This window comes from Rhipicephalus microplus, chromosome 6 (genome assembly GCF_043290135.1).
Source record: "Rhipicephalus microplus isolate Deutch F79 chromosome 6, USDA_Rmic, whole genome shotgun sequence".
NCBI classification, from domain to species: Eukaryota; Metazoa; Arthropoda; class Arachnida; order Ixodida; family Ixodidae; genus Rhipicephalus; species Rhipicephalus microplus.
In genome coordinates this window covers 138389860-138414439 of record NC_134705.1, presented here as the reverse complement: position 1 = coordinate 138414439, position 24580 = coordinate 138389860, and the positions used below count along the sequence as shown (strand labels likewise).

Sequence of the window (24580 nt, the reverse complement as noted above, 5' to 3'; positions counted from 1 at the left end):
TTCATGCAGCCATCCTGTTGCTTTGGTGACTGATCCGTTGGGTTAGCCGTTGCCGGAAATGGCTTTGCTCTGAGATCTACGACACGTGGAACGACATTTTATAGAAACCACTCTATCTTAGAAAACTGTTAATTGTGCCTTTTCTCCGTGGCTGGCATGTTGCCCTGCATGTGCGAGACCGTCTCGCTTAGCCGTTTTATGCTCTCGCTGAGTGAAGACAGCATTTTGTGGATTTCCGATCTAGCTCTACACGAGGCTTTGTCCTTTTCGCTAACTATGGCCTACTTTTTGGCAGGCATCTTTGTCTCGCATGCCTCAACTACGGGTATTTCCGTTCAGTGAGTCAACAGCGTGACGGCTACCACAGGCTGTTGGCCTCCTCCATTCCTATTCTAAGATATCTCGGCCATAAGTCGAGCTATCGTGTCCCTCATTTTCTTGTTCTCGTGTTCGAGCTCTGCTAGCTTTTCGTTGTCTTTTTGATACTCTGGCGGCGGACCCCGCGTTACCTTTTCTGCTGTACCTTGACGGACACAGTCGGCATATGATGACTTGCCCTGGTGTTGCTGATCTCCGGACAAAGATCTCCTCGTCTGGAACGACACCTGTCCTTCTCGATAACGGAAGCTGGAGCGTCCCTTCATTCTGCCACTCTATTCTGCTGCTCTCCAGCAGACCCTCTGGCATTAAGCGTGGATTATACTGTCTTGGTCTCACGACTCCTGGTGATTGTAGCCTTGTTAGACGGTCGTCTTGCCACGGTAGCCTACTAGCCAAAACCTTCCGAAAACATCACCGGGAGTAAATCCCCCCCTTATATGGTCACTTTCATGACGAGCAGATAAATCCGAAATGCCTTCTTATAGAAATAAATAGCCGCAAAGAGCGGCACCACGCCGGGGTTCGCTCTGGTTCGGTTAGGCCTAGCTTCCCGTCAGCGGGGTTGAGCGAGCTCGATTGAAAAACAAAAGTCTACCCACCGGCTACAGAAGTTGGTTTGGGAGTAGTCCACGTCTTAAGCACTCGTCGGTAACAAATTACACTCGCTGAAACAACGAAATGAACCGGACAAAACCATTCCGAAAATTAAGAGCCGCAGTTTTCACAACCTTCGTACTTAAGATTCTTCTTCTTCTCCCTTTGTGATTCCATCGCGTGACACCAATGCCGAAGAGTTATTCGTTTTTCTTAGCTATATACAGTGTTCGTTGTAAAAATCAAGTACCGTACACGGGCACACCAAAAAGCCGCGGTCAAGCACAGGAAACATGAAGCCAGCTACAATCACGCATGAAAACATTGAAAAAAAAAAGCGTACGAAAGAGCACAAAAAGCACACGGACACATATAAATCTTGAGGCGGGAATATTAGTCTGCTTCGACGACGGGAGTACGAATGCCCTCACCATAAAAGCGGCTGCTACTTTAAACTCAGCCTAAACGCACTGACTCATTGACGGCGACGTGACACAACAGGCCACACCTTCTTTTTGATCTAGCGGCAATACCTTCGTACCCTTACTACTTGTATGTAAACAAGCAAAGTTGCCCTACTTACATGTCGGGATGTGCTCAGCACAAGCGCCATGTGGTTCACCAGCCCGCAGCGTTCCTCGAGACGTAGATTCCGCCGTTTCGCGATGAATATCTCATCTTCGGTGCAGAAAAAAAGGCTGCTATGTATACGTGCGACCCACCACGAGCCATCTCGTAGCACTCGAGAGACTACACGATCGGGAACGCGGTCTTTCGAATACAGCAATTATAGTTGAACGAAAATTTAGAGCTATGTCATACTCACTGATGAAACATACATCCCTCTCCAGGGATCACTCCCGCCCACATTTACCAATGTTTTGCTGAACCAACACTCACTAGGGCTCCGACTGACTAGGGCTTTTCTGAATCGGATGCACTTGGACTCAAACTGTCCGAAATATTACGTACTTGCACTCACTGAGGCTGAGACATATTGCTCTATTTGAGTCTGATTGAGCACCGAGCATGTGCTTAGTTAACCTCCCTGCCTTCTCTCTTGATGTTCTTTTCCTTCCTTCCTTCTTGATTGAGTTAACTCAAGAGTCTGTTAGTGAACTATTAGATGTTTTGTGCAACATGTTAATCCTGTTTAATACCGCTATCTCACATATTCGTTGCTATACTTGGCACTTTTCATGTCGCAATTTTAATACGAGTTACCAGTGGCTGTAATTCACTACGAACACTATTATTGAAAGTGATAACTCACACGAAATGTTTTAAACAAGGCCTTTTAATGACAAAGAAAGAGGGTAGATCAGGCTCCCTCTCCTCTCCCTCCGTAACTCGCGTACATCTGTGAGACACACCCAGGGGAAATCAGCAGTCACCTTTTCCTATTTCTCTCTCCCTTGAGCTTCTTTATCTCTCGTTTTTTATCTGTCCTGTAATCTTCTCTTTTCCGTTTAATTCGAAATTTCCTGGCGGCGAGAATTAATCATGGTTAGTTATCCAACCTTGGGTAGTTATATTCGGTTATTGCAGTGATGCATGGCTGGCATCCCCAAGTGCTCACTATTCAATCTTGCAGCATCCCCTTGTTGAGCTCGGTTGTGGGTGGCCACCATCGCCACCGAATATTACACTTCCTGCATGGCACACTTATTCCCCGCACTTCCCAATTGGCACCCGAGAATGTGGCGCCCCGAAGAAAGCTTCACACTCCTGAAAACGAAGCAGTTGTTCCCAAAGTACCATGTCGTGCACATCCAAAAAGAAAACAAAACAGTCCGAACAATCTCGCCTTTCCTCGGTTTGAAAACTCTCACAGCAGCCAATGGTCCAGGCCACAATGTAACCAAGTTGGGAAGTGGCGTCCTCCTCTAGGAGATACGCGACAACCTTCAATATGATAACCTATCTAAATTGTAGCATTCGGAGACGTCCCAGTTTGGGTAGGTCCACACAGGTCTATGAATACAGTGCGTGGTGTGGTGTCTGATGATGACTTCCTCTAACTATCTGAAAGTAAATTATTAGAATGCTGGCAAGACCAGAATGTAGTAAAGGTTCAAAGAATAGTGATACGGCAAGTCAAGAAAGAAATATGAACAAAACACATAATGGTCACCTTTGGTACCAGCGACTTACCCGTTCAATTGAAACCGGCTATTGCAAGCCTCGAGTCAGGCGATGCACCCCTTCAGTTACCCTCGTCCCGCGCTCGTCACAGAATAGACACCGGCTCTGCACACCCCATCCACCAAAAGCCCTACCGAGTGTCATCCTCTGAGCGCAAATTATCGCCGAACAAGTAAAGGACATGCTGAGCAAAGGTGTCGTGCAAGAGTCGTCCAGCCCGTGGGCAGCCCCGGTAATTCTTGTCAGGAAAAAAAGATGGTTCCTGGAGATTCTGCGTAGATTACAGGCGTCTAAACACTGTGACGAAGAAAGATGTCATCCCTTACCGCGGATTGATGACGTCATAGATTGCTTGCATGCCGCTTCCTATTTTTCAACGCTTGATTTGCGGTCAGGTTATTGGCAAATACCTATGGAACCCGGCGACAAATAAAAGACTGCTTTCATAACTTTGGATGGCTTATTTGAATTTAATGTCATGCCTTTTGGCCTTTGTAATGCTCCAGCCACCTTTGAAAGATTTATGGACACAGTATTGCGTAGTATAAAATGGGAGTTATGCATCCCAGGCAGCACAGAAGGTTGGCCCAATATTGGGGATAGATCGGCATTGCCTGGCCCATGAACGGCCCAGTTTTCACAACGTACCGCCAAGATTGGCTATGCCAGCCAAATAGAACGGCGACGTTGGACCAGTGTTGACAACGTACCCCCAATATTGGTTCTGCCAGCCGAATAGAACGGCTATGTTTGACCAGCATTAACAACATTCCGCCAATGATGGCTGTGCCAGTCTATTAGATTGGTTATATTGGGCCAGCTTTCAGAACTTTCCACCCATATAGACTATGCCGGCCTATTAGAACGGACACATCGGGCCAGGTTGTACAAGTAGCAGCCAATATGGGCGGAGCCATCCAATAAGACCGGCATTATTGGCCCGCCGTTTGAACGTTATTGCCGGTGTCAGCTGAAAAGCCAACATCACGATGTCATAATATTAGAATATGAGCCAATTTCTGCGTGTGCTGCTTTTTGGCGCTGTTCTGGCCCCAATTCACGCGCCGATTTTTCAAGTTAGAGAGAGAGTAATATATGTGCCGGGCACAATATTAGAACTATCTTTTCGTCATTAAACCATGCCCCGCCGCGGCGGTCTAGTGGCTAAGGTACTCGGCTGCTGACCCGCAGGTCGCGGGTTCGAATCCCGGCTGCAGCGGCTGCATTTCCGATCGATGGAGGCGGAAATGTCGTAGGCCCGTGTGCTCAGATTTGGGTGCACGTTAAAGAACTCCAGGTGGTCGAAATTTCCGGAGCCCTCCACTACGGCGTCTCTCATAATCATATGGTGGTTTTGGGATATATGTGCCGGGCACAATATTAGAACTATCTTTTCGTCATTAAACCATGCCCCGCCGCGGTGGTCTAGTGGCTAAAGTACTCGGCTGCTGACCCGCAGGTCGCGGGTTCGAATCCCGGCTGCAGCGGCTGCATTTCCGATGGAGGCGGAAATGTTGTAGGCCCGTGTGCTCAGATTTGGGTGCACGTTAAAGAACTCCAGGTGGTCGAAATTTCCGGAGCCCTCCACTACGGCGTCTCTCATAATCATATGGTGGTTTTGGGACGTTAAACTCCACAAATCAATCAATCAATCATTAAACCATGCACAGCTCGTTGAAATGCATAATTTTTGGTTGAAGTTGTGCAAGGTAGACTTTTTAAGTGAGAAAAAATTACCGATCAAGTTTCTCTGTCAGACGTGACGTCCGATGCGGTGCTATCTGTACGTATGACGAAGCTGCTGCGGATACCGCTGTCTTACGCGTGCATGTAGACGTCGAATATCTGACGCAAATCTTATCGTATCATGTGTCGGGCTAGCTATCTACGCGACCTATTCGAATCTGTTTTGCGTTCACAGCACAGTACGGTTAACGGCACTTGCTGCTGTTTGACGTGTGGGAAGAGCGGGGGTCGTCAGTTGCGTTATGGTGACTGAATCATACAACATATGCATTTGCCGTGATATAACACACAGACGCGCGTGCGCACGCACGCACGCGCTATATTCATGCAACGACCACACGAATTCCCAACAACATCGCAGCGAACGGTTCGTAAGGTGTTGCGGAGTGTGTGGGTGTCGTAGGGCACCCTGTCGGTGCCCAGCTCGTTGCGAACGCGAGTTTCGGCGTGGAACGCATCTTTTCTCTGTACTTTTTTTTACGTGTGCCCAAAACGGTAGGCTGCGCGATACGAGAAGTACGACACACAAAAAAAGAAGAAACGTGAATGCATAGGGCAAATCGTTAATAACAAAAAAAAACTTCAAAAGAAATGTGCATACACCAATACCAGAAGTATCGATGGAAGCTATTACTCATATTCAGCTCATCATTGAAACACTGACAGAAGATACTTGTACCTGGATGCTTAATTACTTTGGTACAACTCAAGAGCGTCGACGCCAAGTGGCAAAAAAAATTATGATGGAAGACTACAATGTGATCAAATGCACACGTCAACCACCAACCAAGGTCCTAGCTAGAGTGAATATCGCAAACAGTCTTGAACGCCTAATGTCACTGGCTCATACTCAGCGTTCTCAATCAAAATCTTGACCTCCCGCACAGTATATTATTTCAACAACCTGCCACCTCTCACCATGTCATGAAACAAGCTCGAGTATACACAAACCCTCCTCACCGTTAGGTAGTTAGATAGCTCCACTAGTGCTTCACTCTCGGAACACATAGACCAGGGCCGTAACTAGACTTTTCGTCAACAATAGCTTAATCTGGGCAAGTTGGTTCATCGTGGTTCTGCTCTAGTAACAGTGAGAGAAGTTCAGGAAGAGACAAAAAGGACAGGAAAGAGCGCTGACTGCCAACTAAATTTTATTGAAGGTACTACGCCCACTTTTTTACAGAGTACAAGAACAGTGCTCATGCACAACGACACATGTGAGACCATGATAATATAATCTTAACTGAGAAAAGAATACTCTCTCTCCGAATGGATGAGTGAAGGTATACTGATGCACTGATCCATGGCCTTCCTGACAAGAAAATGCTTTCACAGTCTCTCTTTCATTTCTTGTTCTTGCTTTTTTCAAAAACAGTGTTTTATGAAACATAGAACTGCACTTACATTCTTTACAGTGTATGGCCATGCGACTACCATAGCCATTCTTAACATTTTAAGCATGCTGTCTTGCTCAAACATTGGGGCATTGCCCATGCCCAGTTTGTCTTATATTTACGTTTCCACGTGTCAATAGTATCTCATACACAACATTATATTGGCATTCAGTATACCTATTCTCGTGACAAATGGTGAAATAATGGCTATTCCTGTTGCTTTTTAGTACACACACTTTTGAAAACTTGCAAGGGATGGCAAATAACAAGATAAAATCATATCGGCTCGCTATTTTCTTTATATTGTGAAACACCTTATGTACGTACGGTATAGCATGCAAAGATCTTTGATCATTCTGTTTTTATTTTGGTCCTGTTTTGTTTAACTTGACTTTCTGCAGGAGGGTTTAGCACACGGGTATGATGGTGCTGTTGGGATATCCAGCATCCTTTAGTCTTTTAATCTGGTTTTTAAGGCTTACCTCAACCTTGTGCTCACATGACTTCTGAAGGGTGGCCTCAATGCACGTGGTGGCAATTCCTTTGTATAAATTGTGTAAATGTGTAATTATGTGCTATGATGTACTAAAAAATATGTCCTAAGAATCAGAATAAGTGACAGTAGTCAAAGTTTTTGTCACTGCCTTTATACAAATACCAGTTTATTTGTTGCCTCCTGCAGTATTTTAGGGCCTTTTATATAGATAGGATGTTTTCTCACTTTTATTACATTTTTGTATTGATGATTCCATATGCTCAGGAGGTAGAATGTCGTTATGTTCTTTCTGATAACTTCTAGCTTCTGAGCGAAGATAATGTTTCAGAATAATGAAAAAAGACTAGTATAGTATTAGGACATGGGAAGAAAACAGAGTTTATCAAAAATAAATGCATTAGTTGGGAATGAGAAAAAAAGATGGATGACAGGTCAGTAATGTCAATTAATTTATATTAGGACACATGAAATGTAGCAGAGGGTGGCAGGTGATTAGTTCCAATGAGATCGAGAAATTATCAGCCATAATATGAAATTGGCTCATACAGGACAGGGAACATTGATTGGGCTTCCACCCTGCAGTGGACATAATATAGGCTTAACGGTAACAATGAGCAAAGCCTGTGAAATAATGCTCCATGAAATGAGCAGTACTGCACAGATTGCTGTGCTAGACTTCCCATTTCGCATGTTTTTACCAGCTTATCCTGCTCGCTGTTCAGACACAAAGCTTCACCAGAAAAACAATGTTATACTTGGTGAGGATAATGCCAGTGAATCCAGTGTTTTATCTACACCTTTCCTTGCTTAAGTCCTCCTCCAAACTATACGATTTTTCTTGGAAATGTTCTGCTTACAGCACACCAACCAATCAAGTGAAACAACTTTATTGGGGTCCTGCAGGACGCGCCCTAGTATGCAATCACCATTTCACTTCACGTCACAACATACTGGTGGTAAAAATATTCTCCGGCAGGGTACAGAAGTGCATCCACTGAGCTAGCTTGTGCAGCGCGGTATATTCCAGAAAGCTGAACCTATGTTTGGTACAGAATTTTGTAACCACACGATGCTTGCACAGATTAAATGTGGCCACACATAGCAACTTCTGAGCTTTTTTATGAAATGATCTCGCAGTATCTGAAAACATTTGTTTTTTTGTTTACTTCATAGTTCCCAGTGAAATATTTCTCTTGTTCCTCTCATTGAATAATGGCATTTGGTGTGACTAAGGTGTTCCTAATGCCTCACTATGAGATCAGAAAAACGATTCTCCTTGAAATTGCTTCACAAGCATTTCCTAAGATATTGAATGACACTGCTTGCACATGTACAAACATTTGCTAGTTTTATTGAGGGTTGATGATAAAGGGAATCAGTTGGTGCATCCAAGCCGGACAGAGATTGACTGGCCCTGAAAAGGGCCGTTTAGTTATATATCTTGCAGCTTGTTCCAGGTAGACAGGGCTTCATTCTGTAGAAATGGTAACTCATCACACTGGTTCCCCAGCATGAAGAACATAACTTGATGCAAACACTGACTCAGATGTTCTGAAATGTCATAGAGGGTACATGAAGGCTGGGTACATGAAGGTTGCAGTTATACTAACTGTACAGTCAGCATGCTTGTGTGATATGTGCATAGCTGCATCAAAGCCACGTGTGAGAATTGCGTGAACAGCTGAAAATCTCAATGGCTGCATAGCTTCAGAAGTCTGTCATCCCTTTTTTGCCAGTTTCCAATATCATCCTTCCCTTTTCATGCATCTTCTTTCAATATATCTGGGGTTTTAATTCCCAAAACCACGATATATAATGAGAAGCAAATTTTGAACATCTGGTGTTCTTAAACATCTTCACTTGTTTGCAGCGCAACACCAGAAACACAGGACAGGGAAGGAGCAAAAGAGAAAGAAAAGACGGCGCCGACTCTGAAAAAGACGGCACTGACATCATGACACGCACATGTCGTAATGTAAGCTGCCCAAAGAGTGGCCTCCCATGAGAATAGTGAAGAATTGGGAATAGGATCTACCGGTAAGGGCTTTGTGTGCAATTCACAAACAGTGAAAAAGATCCACCAGGGGTGAACCACAGGTGGTGCACTCTGGTTGAGAGAGAGCAGAGTAAAACAGATGTGCCAGACAGGAGATTATAAATGGTTTTGTCTGGAGCTGGTGCCAAACCGAGCTCTGATTAGGCGTAAGGGAGTATTGAGCGCCAGCCCAATCTGATCCCATTCCTGTGATGGGGTGCAATGTGATGACAGGTGCACATTCCATTTTCTTTTTTTTTCGTGGGTTTAGGGAAATAATTTTTCAGGGTTCAGATGGAAATACCACCGACATACATACTAACATGCCTATTCTTGGGCGTAGTCATGCCTAGCCACCAGATTGGGAGAAAAAGGTATGTTTCCCGAAATGTGCGATAAAGTGTTTGGTGCTACGCCTTGACGGAAGTATTGATAGGTGCTTTGGAAATTGGTACGCCATTTCTGCAATCGTTAAATATGCAACTGCATGTGCCACTGCTAGGGATAGCGTGACACTCCCAGCCATTTCGGGGTAAGCCGTTTTAATCTACATGAAGATGTTAATGAGCCCGTTCTCCATCACAGGAGTAGCTGTGGCCATTCTTTCAACTAGGCCTACTGCAGCGCCAACTAAACGTCTGCATGAATTTAGCGCTAGTACCGTACATAATAATCAGCACGTGCCTTGGGTTCACTTCGATGGTGTTGTGAATTCATCTTGCGTGACAATGGTTTAAGTTGCATGCGTGCCTTAATTATTATTGCAATAGGAGACCATGATTTATCGTCACGCATGGTGTTGCTTAGCTCGGTCCTCAGTGTTCGAAGCAGGTTCCGCCTTGTGAGTGCATGAGAGAGGCACAAGAGTTGATTTCTGCTCTGTGTTTCTATAATTCCCTAGCCTGTATTATACAGGAAGCGGATAGTGCTGGTGTGCGTCAGCTGCCTCGGTGCGCTCTCAACCGCCTGCCTGGTAAGACTGATAGCTCATTCTATCAGCGCCTTGTCGTACTCCCTCCTCACACTGCGACATGTCCTCCACTTGGAGGACATGATGACGGAACAAGATGATACGAAGCCCAAAACCGCAATGTTTGCAAGCCACAACCCGAGCAAACAATTCAACGGTGAGGCTAGAAAATCTACCTGACTAGGCCTGGGGCAACAAGCCAGAGAGCATATTCTTGGCTGGATAGATGGATGGATGTGGCCGTACCCTTTAGATCGGGCGGCGGCTAACGTCACCTAGCCGTAATGCTTAGTGAACTAACCACTAGATTTTTTTCCCCCTTTAAATAGTGAAGTTGGACAGGCACTTTGAAGTGAAGGGTTTAATTTTCAATCGTGCCTTGACTTTAGCCACCAATCAGATAACCTCCTTCTAGTTAAGTCTACCCGCTTAAAGTCTATTTTGCCCTCCCTGTCCCTAAACACCAGTGCTTTGAAAAACTCTGCGCCATCATCTTGAACTATAAGGTGAAGCCCTTTACAGAGCATTGTCAAGTGTTCGGCAGTTTTTCCTTCTCTTCGCACGCACTGCATATTGTGTCTACCTCTTCATATTTGGCACGATATGTCTTGGTTCGCAATACTCCCGTCCTGGCCTCAAACAGTAGAGAACTACCCTGAGTATTATCATAGATTCTTTCTTTGGCAATTTCCTGCTTAAAAGTTCGATAGATCTCTAGTGCGGACTTCTTAATCATGCCAATTCTCCACATGTCAGTCTCCGTTTCCTTCACTTTCTTCTTAACCGATAGTTCTTTTTGATTTAGCCACCTGCTGTATTCTAAGTATTTACCAGTCAACTTCCTGGTTCGCTTTCTCCATTTTGTATCGACATTCTTCATGTACAAGTAGCTGAAAACCTTCCTAGCCCAACGCCCTTCCCCCATTTCTCTCAATCGCTTCTCAAATTTTATCTTGCTGTTAGCTTCCCTGCCCTCAAATGATGTCCATCCCATATCACCTTGTACTCCCTGATTTGGTGTATTCCCGTGAGCTCCTAAAGCAAGCCTACCTATTCCACGTTGCTTAATTTCTAATCTTGCTTGAACTTCTGATCTCATGCACAAGACCGCATTGCCGAACGTCAGCCCAGGAACCATGACCCCTTTCCATATTCCTCTCACAACATCATACCTATTGTAATTCCACAGTGCCCTATTTTTCATGACTGCTGCATTCCTGTTACCTTTAGTCGTCACGCATATTTCGTGTTCCCTCAGGTGCTCGGTCCCATTGCTTGTCCATACGCCCAGTTATTTGTATTTGTCTGTTATCTCTAGCGTGACTTCCTGTATTCTAAGCTCACTACTTTTGTTATCATTAAAAATCATGACTACTGATTTTTCCTAACGGAATCTAAAATCTAACTTATCTCCCTCATTACCGCAGATGTCCATCAACCTCTGCAAATCTTCCTTGTTGTCGGCCATTAGCACTATATCATCTGCGTAGATTAATGCTGGTAGTGCCTGATCAATGAGTTTTCCTTGTTTGACTAAAGAGAGGTTGAAGCCAAGTCCCCTTGCCTCTAATTTGGCCTCTAATCCTTGTAGGTACATCATGAATAAGAAGGGTGACAGGGGACACCCCTGTCTAAGCCCCCATTTTACCTCTGCAGGCTTGAATGCCTTTTTTTCCCACTTTATAACTACCTTGATACCTTTATAAATATCCTTTAAAAGATTAGTGACAACACGTTCCACGCCTAGTGTGTCCAGTATTCCCCACAATTCCTCTTGAACCACGCTATTGTACGCTCCCTTGAATTTGCGCAGGCCGGTAGGAAGCTTCACAGCGCAGCACCTGATCTTGTGAAAGGGCGCAGCCATGCAGGCAGGGCATTCAATTCCCTCCCTATTTTTGTATACTACTGTCCTTGTGTACATCGTAGAACACATAACAGTAATGATAGCAAACAGATCATTGATTCGGGTAGGCTTGGTGTTTTTATTTAAAATGGAACAACGAGGAAGCTGCTGAAGCTCGTGCCTCTATACAGCTGCTTTATATGGAGATGAAACTTTGACGAAAAAAAAAATGTAATGATAAACAGTAGGCTCATAACAAACAACATTTCTCTGAGGGTGCATGGAATATATGTCCCATGCAAGGCTATGCATTGCAGTCCTGACTGCAATAATTATGTACACGTACTGCAGGGCATGCAAGTGTATGCAGACACACGCTGACGAAATGACATTTTTTGCTACATACAAACGTGCACCGCACCAAATAAGACGCACGTGTTTGTATAGTCAGGGAACACTCGTGAATATTGATGAAATCACACAGCTCGCTTACAGTATAAAACAAACACAATTGCGAACAATAAAATGCGACGCTGTTTAAAGAGGCGGACCCAGGTTACGAGGAGAATTATGAGTATGGCATACACACCACGTGTCAAGCTTTTGCAACATTTAAAGAGACTAAATATGGAAAGTTGCCTTTGTAAGTTAACATGACAGTACCAAATGGAGAAGCCACACGATAGAACAATTCATCGTGGGCTAAACAATGTGTTTTAAATATTATACACAGCTTTGCAAGATAATATCGACGAGTTTTACTCGTCTAGGTGTGGGAGGTGTAGGCCTGATAAAATGCGATGTTGCTTCAGAGCCTTTCTTTCGTAATATTGCAATTTTATTCAACTCTTTCAAACGCGGCACCGTAAATTTCTACTGGGTGCTCGAACACGGCAAGCAGGTCGCGGGGCAAAATCTTTGTAACATTTATTACCGAAACAGCGATACTAGCAATGCTTGAGCTGCACTTGCTGTTTTCTAAATTGTAACCTCCTCAATCTTATCACTGTGATCAGGAAACAGAGAGGAAAAGTACAGCAGTAGTACGTAGAGAAATATTCAATTTCAAGCCCTTTAGCAATATACTCTAAACACATTGCCAGTTCACTGTTGAATTCTCGATGGAAACAAACAGCTGATCAGGGGCGCAAGCTTGGCTTGGCACTGGCTTGGCCGTTCATACAGAGCCAAAAGCCGCTGCAGGAAACTGGATTGCGGATCGTATTGAGACAAAATATTTTATACATTTTCGTTTTCTTTGTTTCATTTCTCTAATTGCTCTTGTGATGGCGTGGACCACGCTTCGTGATCTCATGTACCGGCGCACTGTTTTTAAGTTTAGTATGGCGCACGATAATACATGATTGCGTGCTTTAATTTAAAAAGGTTCGCGAGTATGGCAGCAACACTGCAATGTCGGGTAGAGGCACGAGGACGAGGATAGTGGTAGAACCAGTAGCAGCTGCATGCCCGGGTGGAGCGACTGATGCCCAGATGGAGGAATGTCAACCCGATGCCTTTTGTGTTGGCCGTTCTGGCAGTTCCGCCGACTTTATAGAAAGAGACGACCCCGTCGCTTGTCCTCTTCTCTTTTCCTTCGGGCATCAGCGACAACATTGACGGACGACGTGTTCGACTTCACCGTGCACGTGAGTATAGGTTGGTTTTTCATTCGAGTGAATTCTTGTTCAGATTTGCAACTTGTCGACTTCATCCTGATCACCTGTCACCGGCAATAAGTCACATACATGTGATATTTAGTTGAAATAAATGATAATGCACATTTTCTGCTCCATTTGCGTGACTTAGCTACACCAGGACATGAGGTAAAGCCTTTGTCGCCTAGCCACTAGCAGGCAAGATCGATCACTCCCATCCTTCAGTTCACGAATCAACGCGCCTGACTTAAAATTAGTAAGCTGCTCACAAAGAAATCTTACCGAGGCAATTTTGTTTTCTGTGAACAATGCACCGTAGATTTGTCTTGAATAACAAAAAAAAAACTTGAAAAATAAATGTCGCGACCTTTTAGAAAACGCCGCGTCTAAGAGCTAGACGCGGCATTTTGTAAAAGGCTCACTAAATTCAGTATGTTTTCGTAGTTTCTGCTTGAAATTATTATTGTCTATGAATTTCATGGCTCAATCTTTTGCTTTGGCTGAAAATCTCGGCGGCAAAAACTTTGTTCAGTGTCCCTTTAAGGGCAGGTGTAGATGCCATCATTTCAGTCGCAAATCTTTTTGCTACTTGGTCGGCTAGTTAACAATAAGGGTACTAACTAGAGTTCCAGATTTCATTAGCAACATATCATCATGGCTTCATCAGATGCTGCATTATATACATTCTATCCTCGTTTTTAAATAGGTGTACCGTATGGTCCACTGTTACAGGAAACAAGCGAGCTCATGGACAGTGAGCCATGTGGTGCTAACTGGCAGCGAGGCTTGTGAATGGGACGCATGCGCATAGAATCGGGGTGCGCCAAGTTTTGTCTGCCATTTCTCCGCCTGTTCGCATGACAGCATTGGACAGCGCATCCGTATTTTAGCTGCGCAATTTATCTAGCCCAGTGCCTCCTGCTTCAGGGATTTCCTGTGAGCACAAAAAATGCATGATTTTAATCGTTGCTGCAGTGTTTTGCAAGTTGTCACCGTAAAGCACATCATATTTTTCGCATAATGCTCGCTGCAACTAGCAAGTTTCGATGACTCAAAATGCCGTTCAGGTCTGATGTAGCAAACATTTTAAGCTCGTCCTCGTGACCATGAAATATTGGTTTATTAAATAATGGAAGGCAGAGTTGGTATCAGTTGATTTACAGTGTGAAAATGAAAAGTGCGAAGGACCGTGCCTCGCAAGTAAGCCCCGAGAGCATGAGCAGAGAAGTAGCAGATGAGGATGCTCATGCGCTGCATTTCCAAATCTCACCAGCACTAATGCTTGACGGACTGCTGGCCACGCACTAGCGTGTTCTTTCTGAAACAGGACTTCGGCCCTGTAAGCAAGTTCTTGAAGGGCATAAGTAAAACGTAGAATGGGCCCCCTAACTGCACCCATCCTTGAACCATTGGGCTTATGAATTAGTGCCCTTTTCAAAATACAACTATTTTGAGCTATAAATTGTGACAGAACAGTGCACGAAGTTTAAAAAATGGGAAAAGTCTGTAAATGTCCCCTTTATACATAGTGTTCTTGTGATGTCACTTCTGCCGTTGTCGCCCTCTCCCACCATGCCCGGGTAACTCCCTGGGTACCTACGGCAGTTCACGTGCTGCAGTGCGGTTTGTTGGGGGCTCGTCATCTGTTGCTGTGAACGATGTGGAAGCATTGTGGTTTTTTGTTGTCTTACTTTAACGAGCTCATTGGATTAGGAAGGCCTCGCTCGTTCACTCGATACAAGACCAGATAATCAAGATGTGCGACACATATACCAGCCACGGCGTACACCGGCTGCCCGCCACAACCTATGAGGGCCTATTATCTTGCTTTCACCTCAAATTGCCTGGCCAAAAACAAGTGAAAGCTCAAAATTTCTCGAGTCGCAATTTTAAGAGTGGATGTGCGAAGCGCAGCTGCTCCCATCGAAAACTAGTCGGGCAGAGCTAGGCAAGTTTCCAAGAGATATAATATCATGAATATATTGTCACGGCCTACGCCACCAAAGTAGCAATGTCCCCCCCCCCCCCCCCCCCCGCAAGTGTTTTAAACAGTGCTGATGTTGAGCTTGAGCCTCTTTGATTGCAATTTGTGGAAATAGTCGAGGAAAATATTATACAAGGCAGATAGCGACTTTGCATGGTGTGTGCCGCGGTAATGCCAGTCATCACTTTATTTTGCGCGTATGCTTTAACACACTTTTCATTTTGTATTTTGCTTTTGTTGTACGCTAATGTACAGTGGAGTCACTGAACATGATAGAGACCGTGTATAGAATTAATTGACTAATAAAAAAAATATCCTGACGCCCAACTTGAACCGATCGGTTATACTTCAAAGTGAACTAATATTGTTTCCCATTCTTTATAGTTTGTTTCAATGCAATACCAAATCTCCGCAATCGCCATCACGATTTTAACCGCCTTCCTCGCCATCATGATTTTAACTGCGGACAAGTTTGTATGTACAGTATCTTGGTAAGCTATATCTGTTTGCAGGTAAATACTTGGCTATGGCACTTACCCGTAATGAAGTTGCACCTGAAGATGCAAATATTGCAAAGTTTCTTCAAGTAGCTTTTGTTAATCTGCACCAGCCAAATACGCTGGTACTTTTAGGAAAATCGGAATGTGCGTTCTCAATTTCAGGTTATAACTTTCAGCGAAGAAACACCCTAAGCTCTGCTCCCTCTGCGTGGACTACTAAATCAACTTGCCTCACTAGCAGCTCATAATTTCTCAAACTTGCATCGTGAGGCAAAACTAAACGGGTGCAAGCACGAGGAGACAACATGGCAGTTGTAGGCGATAGATTCGGTTGGTGCCCGGGCATGTTGGTGGCGCATTTCGGAAGTGACGAAAAGGCGCTGCGAGATGCACGTGCACACTTTGTATAGTTGCTGTATTGGACAGCAAACTTTTTTTCTTGTCTGAGCAGTTTTACCAAAGGAAGCTTCATCATATGGCGTGATAAATGAAGCGAATCCACAGGTTGAACCACATCATAGCCCCGCTGTGCTTTTGTACTTTTTTTAGCTGGCAAAATTTATTTGTACATATAAGTGACAACTTGCCAGTAATAAGGCAGCACTTGTTTCTTTACCATATGATCATCTCCGGTGTGCAGCTGCCTCAATATTTCAAATTCTAAGCATTTACACTATTGTATGCTAACTTTTCCTTCAAAGTGAGACAAGCCACATGTGTATCGTAGATCAAGAAGCATGCCAGTTTTACGTACTTGCAAGGTAAACATCAGAAATGCACAGTTGATCAAAAATACTAGTTTAATGGTGCATCTACATAGCAGAGCACCTGTGGCACCTCGGGAACAAGATAATGCCACATATGTTACAAGAGATAATTAAAAAAGACAGGGGACGTTCCGTGAACAAATAGAAACAAAAATAAAATGGCACGTGGCAGCGAGCGAAGGCGGCAAGGCGGGGGGAGCCCGTGGGACTTCAGCGGATGAACGTAAGGTGTGTGTTTAATATGTGGAAGAAAAAAAAATTCAAAATTTTGGCGACTGAAATGAGGGTGACTTAGTGAGTGCGCTCATGACGAGAGTAAACACGGTTATTATTTTTTTTTTCAAATCTTTTTTGAAAGCCACAAAAAAACTGTATGTGGTCCAGCCTAACAGATGGTCCGTGAAGGCAAATTATGAATTTGTCGTTGTACAAAGGCCTATTTTTTTTTCATGCGCACCATCCCCGCCGCGGTGGTCTAGTGGCTAAGGTACTCGGCTGCTGACCCGAAGGGCGCGGGTTCGAATCCTGGCTGCGGCGGCTGCATTTCCGATGGAGGCGGGAATGTTGTAGGCCTGTGTGCTCAGATTTAGGTGCACGTTAAAGAACCCCAGGTGGTCTAAATTTCCGGAGCCCTCCACTACGGCGTCTATCATAATCATATAGTGGTTTTGGGACGTTAAACCCCACATATCAATCAATCAATCATGCGCACCATAAATAGTGCTCAAAATTTAATTGAATATGTTGTTTTCATCCTCGCTGTATTCCGTGCTGTTTATGATGTAAAAAAAAGTAGCACGCTGAAGTGGTGCTGCTCTTGGGCAACAGTTGAAAATGGCGGGGTGCATGAATGCGGAATACTGCCGCTTACACTCAAATCACTCTTGTGGTCACGTCCCACTGTTTGCAGCATGTGTTGTGTATACACAGCTGCATATTTCCTAGCTAGAAAAATTTGATTTTAGGTGTTTCACGCCATTTTCTATGTAACTATTCCACAATTGCACACACTGATCAGCAGGCTTTCAATTGCGCTGAAGGACACAGGTGCCATAAAATTCATAGTCGATTCTTTCAAGAAACCGTATGTAAAGGCTGAAGCTTCATGCGTACATACACACACACATACCATATTGTTTTTTGTACTTTATGAAAGCTGCGAAGGTCTCATGTGCCTCCAAGCGTAACCTGCCTTATTTATTCTCCATCACCGCAAAAGTTTTGTGAGTTTCTAATAAAAGTACTTTGCGCATGGCCACTTTTGGGTATTTTTTTTGTGTAGGTGTTATTTGAGCAGCCTACAGTGTTTACTTTATAAGCCTGTATGTATATGTTGCATTATAAGGATGCAGAATGTGTGTAGCTGTACAATATAGATGAAGTGTAAAAATTAAGTGTGCCTATTGTAGTGTTCTTGCAACCAATCTTACCCCAGTATTCTAGAACGTCCCTCCACTCAACGCTTCACCTTCACTTGAGATGGCTGATGGGAGCGCCGTCTCTAAGCAGAGAAAATTGCTGCATGTCAGCAATAATCTGCTGTGATTCTCGAGTAGCGCAGCGTCGCTTTCAAACGAGCAGCGGCACAGTGCTCAACTCTGTCAAGGGAAGGGTGAAAGTCGAGTCGGGGAGCGTTTATGAATATGGGGGTTAGTTGTGTTGTCTTGTTAACCTGCCATTAACACTGAATTGATGCTACTTTGCTCTAGCTGTACAGTGCTCTCCAAGGCTCAAGGAGGCACCGCACGGGGAAGGCTCGGAGCAAACCATGCGTGAGTTTCCTTTCATTGTTACACTATGCACGTAATAAGTGATAGACTTTAATGTATGCTATTTGTATTGTGCAAGTTTTTGGGGACATACGACTTCCAACACTTATATGTTCTGACGAAAATCACGCAAGAATGAGAGAAGCTTGTGCAAAATTTATGCAAGAGTGTAAGAAGCTTTTGCAGAAGTCTGTGAAATGAAGTTTTGAAATTTTGTGGCAATGTGTCATTGTACAGTGGTCATTAGTCTTGCTCAGCATGCTTGACTGCAGGGCTCCCGGCTGCACAGGCGCATCTACGGAGTGCCTGATGCATGATGGGCCAAATGTCAGCCTGCACACTGGTGCCTCCTATCCCCGTTTGTCTGTTACATCAGTGTCTCTTGTAAAGGGGATCAACTGTGCTACCTTTTTTTTTTCGAGCGTAATGAGTTCTTTTTCCAGATTATTGTTGTTTTAAGGTAGAGCCTCACATTTCAATCAAATACTGAAGATTATATTTTTCCTTCTAGATGCTATGAAGTCACTCCTTGTGTTACAATAGAGTGAACACTGTTATGAGGAAAGCTACTTTATGGAGTTAACTCACTCCATATTGACTTAACACACAGAATTGGTGAAAACTACACTCCATTCCAGCTGCATTAGGAATAATATTCATTTGCATACTTCTGTTTCTTTTGTTTGTTTGTTGGCTGGAGTTTTGGAGTATAGGGTGGCCAGAGGGCACTGTGTAGTCTTTCTTCATCTTCCCAATTTTGTGAACATCAATTGATAGCCGTATGGGAAGCAGCCAGCATGCTGAAACAGCGGTGCAAGCATGCAAGATGTTCACCATTGCATGCAGTCAGTTGCTGTGAGCAACCTACTGCATACAATTAACTGCGAGTGGTGAACTAACGCTGCACTATGTGTGCCTCCTGGAAAGCTGCAATGGTAAAGTGCCACAGTCGTATAGTAACATGGATAACATCGCAATATGTTTGTTGAATAATTTTGCAACAGAATCAATGGAGTTTTGGATAAATTTGTGTATCTGCCTGGTTCATCAAAGCTACAGAGTCAAATGCGGTATATACTCGCGTATTATGTGTACTTTTTTTGTTAATCCGGTCATGTGCGAAGCTAGTAGGAATCGCTGGCCTAAAAGCTCAACTGGGAATATATGTTGCAGGCGCTGTCACAGCTGTTTCAAAGCGGATTGTCATTTGTTTGCTGAGCCTGTGCAAATGCCCCCATTTTCTTGAAGTTCTTCCGAACAGTGCTCACAAAAACCAGTTCCCACGACAGGGTTATACCAGAGAACATAAGTACTCTCCAATAATTGTCGGGAACCCAACGTAAAGTAAGATGCAGACAAGGAAGCGCGATGCCAACACAGTGCTGTGTGTGTCGCCCTTCATGTGTGTGTGTGTCCATTCCTTGTCCCAGTCTTCTATTGCGTTGTGTTCCCTCCGATATCTAACCAACACACCCAAGCTTCTATGCTAAGTCTTATTCAACGCACTCTTCTGCTGGCTCCCATACTGAATATTGCATGTCGAAGAACTCCACGCTGATGTGCTTAGCGGTAGCACGGTTTCAGTTTTCTTCGGTAAGCTTTATAACAGCAATCTGCCTCGTATATAATTATTGTAGCCTATCACAAGGAACGGTAAAAACGCAATGACCAGATGGCAAAACCGAAAAAAAATGAGTGCGAAAACCTGCCTCATCTAGTTGATGTGACAGGTCCTTGCACGCGTTCAACATCTGTGCTGTGTCTCGGGAATACATTCTTGCCGTGGAAGAGGTGGGAAGATAGGAGGCAAACCTTTAGGCATTTCGGACTACACATAAAGAGGTTTCAGTTTTCAAGTTCGATATTCTAGGGAAAGCATAAAAGTTCATGGAAGAAGGGACCTTGCACTCAGCCGATTTTGCGTAAGACTGCACTCGCCTGCTCGACAAGAGATGTGCCTGACCAGAGCATCATGAAGTCAAATGTGTCTGTGTGTGTGCTGGCAAGGTGGCTCGGGCTGGTTGGGGAGGGCAAAGTATGCGAGCAAAAAGTTTCTTGTAGTAAAGCAGGCTGGCTAATTATACTGGTGAGCAAATTATGTGAGGATGCAAATTGTGCGAGTAAATATGGTATGTACTCTTGTATGTTTCAGCTCTATTGCTACGGATCCTGCGGATCCAACTTGGCATCCGGCAGCAACAAAGAGAGGTTCTGCAGGAGGTGCGACAGCTGAAGCACAAGGTACGGCTCTTGTCCGTGCCTCAGCACGCCCAGCCAGCACAGCGCCCCTCTGACCTTCCCCGGCTGCCTGCTGGTACAATTGGAGAAGTGGAGGCAGCAGAGGCAGCTGTGCAGAGTAAAGCTGTGGCTGCGGCTTCGGTGTATATTTCTTGATTTTTAATATGCCTATGTAACATGCACAAATTTAGTACTGCTTTAAGATACTGTGTTTCGGGAAACAAACTAGTCAGGTTATCTCTTGAGCCACTGTACTACAGTCGAATATGAATAATTCGTACTCAAAGAGGCCAGAAAATTTGTTCAAATTAAAAGAAGTTCAAAATAATGAAAGTTACCGTAATTACTTGATTCTAACACGCACCTTTTTTCCGGTTAAGAGAGTTCATAAATCGCATGTGTGTTAGAATCGAGTACGAAAAAAAAAATGAATATGGTCATTCTATTGCCATCGCCACTTACAAAATGGCCGCCCCCTACGTACGTCGGCATGGCGCGTCGGTCATTTCTGCCTATGTGTTTCCCATGCGCGGCACTTCATACGTGTGCTGAGGAGTTCGTCATCTTGTAGTACATTAGCATCGACGGCATGGTAGGGCCGACTCTAAAAACTCGACGAGTGCACCACAATGCTGCTTCTAAAAGAAAAGTCGTCGCGTGTGCCGGAACGGACAGAAATCGGGCCGCATCGCGGTCATTCGGAGTTCCCGAAACGTGCGTGCGGGACTGGCGGAAACAAAAGCAGAATATTGTCGACAGCAAAGATTCACGCAAAGGCTTCAGTGGACCACAGCAGGGTCGGTTTCCACAAATTGAAGAGCTGCTCGGCGAGTATGTGATTAAGCAGTGAGCGGCACAGCGGCCCGTGACGACAGAACTGCTCCAAGTGCAGGCTATGCAGTTAGCCTTAGAAAAAGGGCTAATGCAGAGCCATTTTAAAGCGAGCAGGTGCTGGCTAACGAACTTTATGAAGAGAAAAGGCTTTTCCCTCCGAAGGCGAACGGGCATATGCCGGAAGTTGCCGGAGGAGTACGAAGAAAAGCTTCAGAGTCTTCAGAGGTTCCTCCTAAACTTGCGGCACAACAACGGCTACCTGCTTGGGCAAATCGGGAATGCCGATCACACGCCTCTTTACTTCGACATGCCTGGCACCACAACCGTCTAGGAGAAGGGGGCGAAGCAAGTTTGTGTACTGGCATCGGGCCACGGTAAAACTAGAGAGACAGCAATGCTCTGTTGCAAGTCAGATAGGCATAAGCTTCCCCCGTACTTCATATTTATACGGAAGACGCTCTCAAAAAGAGTCGTTTTCGCGAGTGGTGTGATCAAGCGGGCCAACGAGAAAAAAGGGTGCGCGTTGCAACCGATGTCTTAGTTTTTTTTTTTTGTCGTGGAAACCGGGCGCGCGTTACAATCGAGGGCGCGGTAGAATAGAGTAAATACGGTAAACGAGCGGAGGGCTCACCATGCAGTGATGCATGTGCATGGAGAAGTTTTATTCACAAATTACAGGACATCCGTCAATAATTAAAGTAGTCAATACATGTCTGTACACGTTGGCCTTGCAATGAGTCAACAAGTTTTGCGTGCAGTTTGCAAAGCATTTGTACTTCGGCTTCAGTATTCTCCTGGCAAAAGAAGTTGCGCGCGGCAATGTCCAGTGCTGACACTCTTCGAAGACAACTGTGTTTCCACTGTTACCATCTGCGCTGCAGCCGGAGCGTGGCCAGCACATGATGAGAATGGAGGAGCGTCTCCACCTGGAGAAAAGCAGATCGGCATTCGAGAGAGAAACACTCCGCGGCAGCTTTTTTTTTTTTCTCTCTTCATGCGCGGTGTTGAAAGGAGAAGAGTCTCTACATAGCAGGAACGAAAAACAGGGAAGCGTGACACCGGCGCGTTGTAATTCGGCATGAGAGAGCCAACTCTCTGCGACAGCTTTTTTTCCCCTCTTTCTCTTCATGCGCAGTGTTAAGAGGAGAAGGGTCTCTATGTGGCAGGGACGGAAAAAGCCGAAGTGGGGCACAGGAATGTCGCAGATTGGCATTTGGCAAACATTCCACCGCAGTCTTTTCTTTCCTTTTCTTCATTTTCTTCTTCAAGCACAGCGATGAGGTGTCTGAAGTGCCACCGAAGGATTGGGCGGGGTGCTGAGAGCATTTTCGGAGCGCGGTATAGCTTTGATAGGACCACAGCGTCAGTTCGAATTAAGTGTGTTGGAATTAATGAGATTCGACTGTATTTACTATAGTCTGTGAAGTCCGAGTGAACTGTCCTAAGCTAGCAGACGATGTAGGCGGCATCGTGTGTTTGATGGGCAGTGACTAGCAATAGCCTGCTTAAAACAGACATTCAGTAATTTTGTTCATTTATCACCCTACTTCGTGTCCACTGCGGCTCTCTCTACTTTGAGCTACAGTTCACCCTGCCTTGTGTTAGCCGATTTCTTACTTTTTTAAAAATCTAACATGCTCCCGATTTCGCGGTGTGAAGAAAAATGCACCTTTGTTTATTGTGATGAGATTTCTATAGCGACATGCCTCTTTGTTGGCTATCACAGAAAAATATAAACAGCAAATGGTGCGACCATCTAGTGCGACCTTTATTTTTCTATCAGTTTCATCTATGACCAAGATTTGGTCGCTCTAAGGTTGCCTCTTAGTACGCATTAATCATGTTCATTTATCTTGTTGTGCTCTGCTTACAATGCATTGATTAAAAACATGTCCAAGCTTCTTTTTGAATTCCACATATTTTATCGTTTTTCACCTGTAGAAGCTACTCCTGGTCAACATACAGGCAAAGACATTGTAACCTCGAAGAAACGTGTATTGGAATTTGAGCACTGTACAAAGTAATTATACTATTTCATAGCTAGAATCAATATTTATTAAGGGTTATAACAGTGTTGTATTTGATTTCATAACAGCTAAACTGCATTCAGGGAAGGACTCTGAAAGGTTCTCACACTGAGTGTGAGAGGGCTGATGTGGAAACCATTTTAGGTCAAGTGAGTTGAAGTTAGCGTAAAAAAACAATGAAATATTGTGATGCCCAAAAATTCAAGTAGTTGTTTTCAGTGTCCTCTTCTTGCAGATTTTTATCATGAAAACATTTCGATGTGCTGTTGCGTTTACCCCATCTATGCTTCTTGCATTTTTTCACAGCGCAAGCACCTCCTGCAGATTGGGGGACGTGGCCTCCGAGAAATTGGTGTGAATGCCATGAAGGCTGTATTGGCACATGACGTGCAAGTGCAGCCTTCATGGCAAAAAAGGGAAAAGGGCCTTTGTGAACCTGAGGCTCTGTAGATTAGTGACAGGTTATACTTGTTCATTGTTTTATGTGTGTGTACCCTTGTGTATTCTCTGTACTGCAGTGCTTCATGTGTACTATGGTATTTCTGTTCTTGTATGCAGATGTCATCTGCCAAAAAGCAGGGTGCGACCAGGCGGAGGCCCTCAACTTTATTAAGAGGTGGCTGCCAGGGTCTGGTGATCGCTGTGGGGGCAGGAAGCGGCGCTTCAGAGAAGCATTTGTTGTGGAGCAGCCCGATGATCCCCACTCTCAGAGTGCGGATTATCGGCTGCTCGCGGCAGCTGGCTTTCTGCCCAGCCACAGCAGCCAGGGCCTTGACAGCACCACTGTCACTGTGCCCCCAACGCAACCTGACCTGCAGTAGAGCGGGCCTTTTTTAGTTGTGTATATATATTTTTCAATGTATACATTTTTTGTTGTACCAAATAAATAAAAAAAACAAAGAATAAATAGTCTGCAGACTGTCGGTGGTGCACTGTTCAGCTAGCTTATGCTGATTCGGAAGCACCATCACTATGTTTTAGTTACAAAAAAATGCTCTAAACTATGAATATTCTCAATTACCATGTGAGGGACATATGTGGGGATTGCAAGTGGGGGACATACGCTTTCAACATTTACTTCCTAACGACTTTTTTCGATGTGCTGTACCAAATACCAGTACCAAATAAAGCACTCGCTATTGCAAAAGATAAATTGGTAAAAAAATAAACTACACTTCTAGTGTTAGCAAAGGGAA

The 24580-nt window shown here is 44.5% G+C and overlaps 1 protein-coding gene and 1 long non-coding RNA gene across 3 annotated transcripts; both read left to right on the top strand.

Moving 5' to 3' along the window:
* The first annotated feature begins 13059 nt into the window (after positions 1 to 13059).
* On the top strand, positions 13060 to 20718 carry LOC142765545 (uncharacterized). Of its 2 annotated transcripts, none has more exons than XM_075866687.1 (3): positions 13060 to 13256; positions 18234 to 18288; positions 20438 to 20718. In XM_075866687.1, exons 1-3 carry the CDS (start codon positions 13110 to 13112, stop codon positions 20677 to 20679), a joined length of 444 nt encoding a protein of 147 aa, XP_075722802.1. In that variant the 5' UTR covers positions 13060 to 13109; the 3' UTR covers positions 20680 to 20718. The 2 variants fall into 2 exon arrangements, with proteins under 2 accessions (XP_075722802.1, XP_075722804.1); XM_075866689.1 differs by having other exon boundaries at positions 13118 to 13256; positions 18226 to 18288.
* A 3062-nt stretch (positions 20719 to 23780) lies between these two features.
* On the top strand, positions 23781 to 24291 carry LOC142765544 (uncharacterized). The gene is made up of 2 exons (XR_012884306.1): positions 23781 to 23845; positions 23943 to 24291. It is a non-coding gene; the product is annotated as an uncharacterized LOC142765544 (long non-coding RNA).
* Positions 24292 to 24580: the final 289 nt, after the last annotated feature.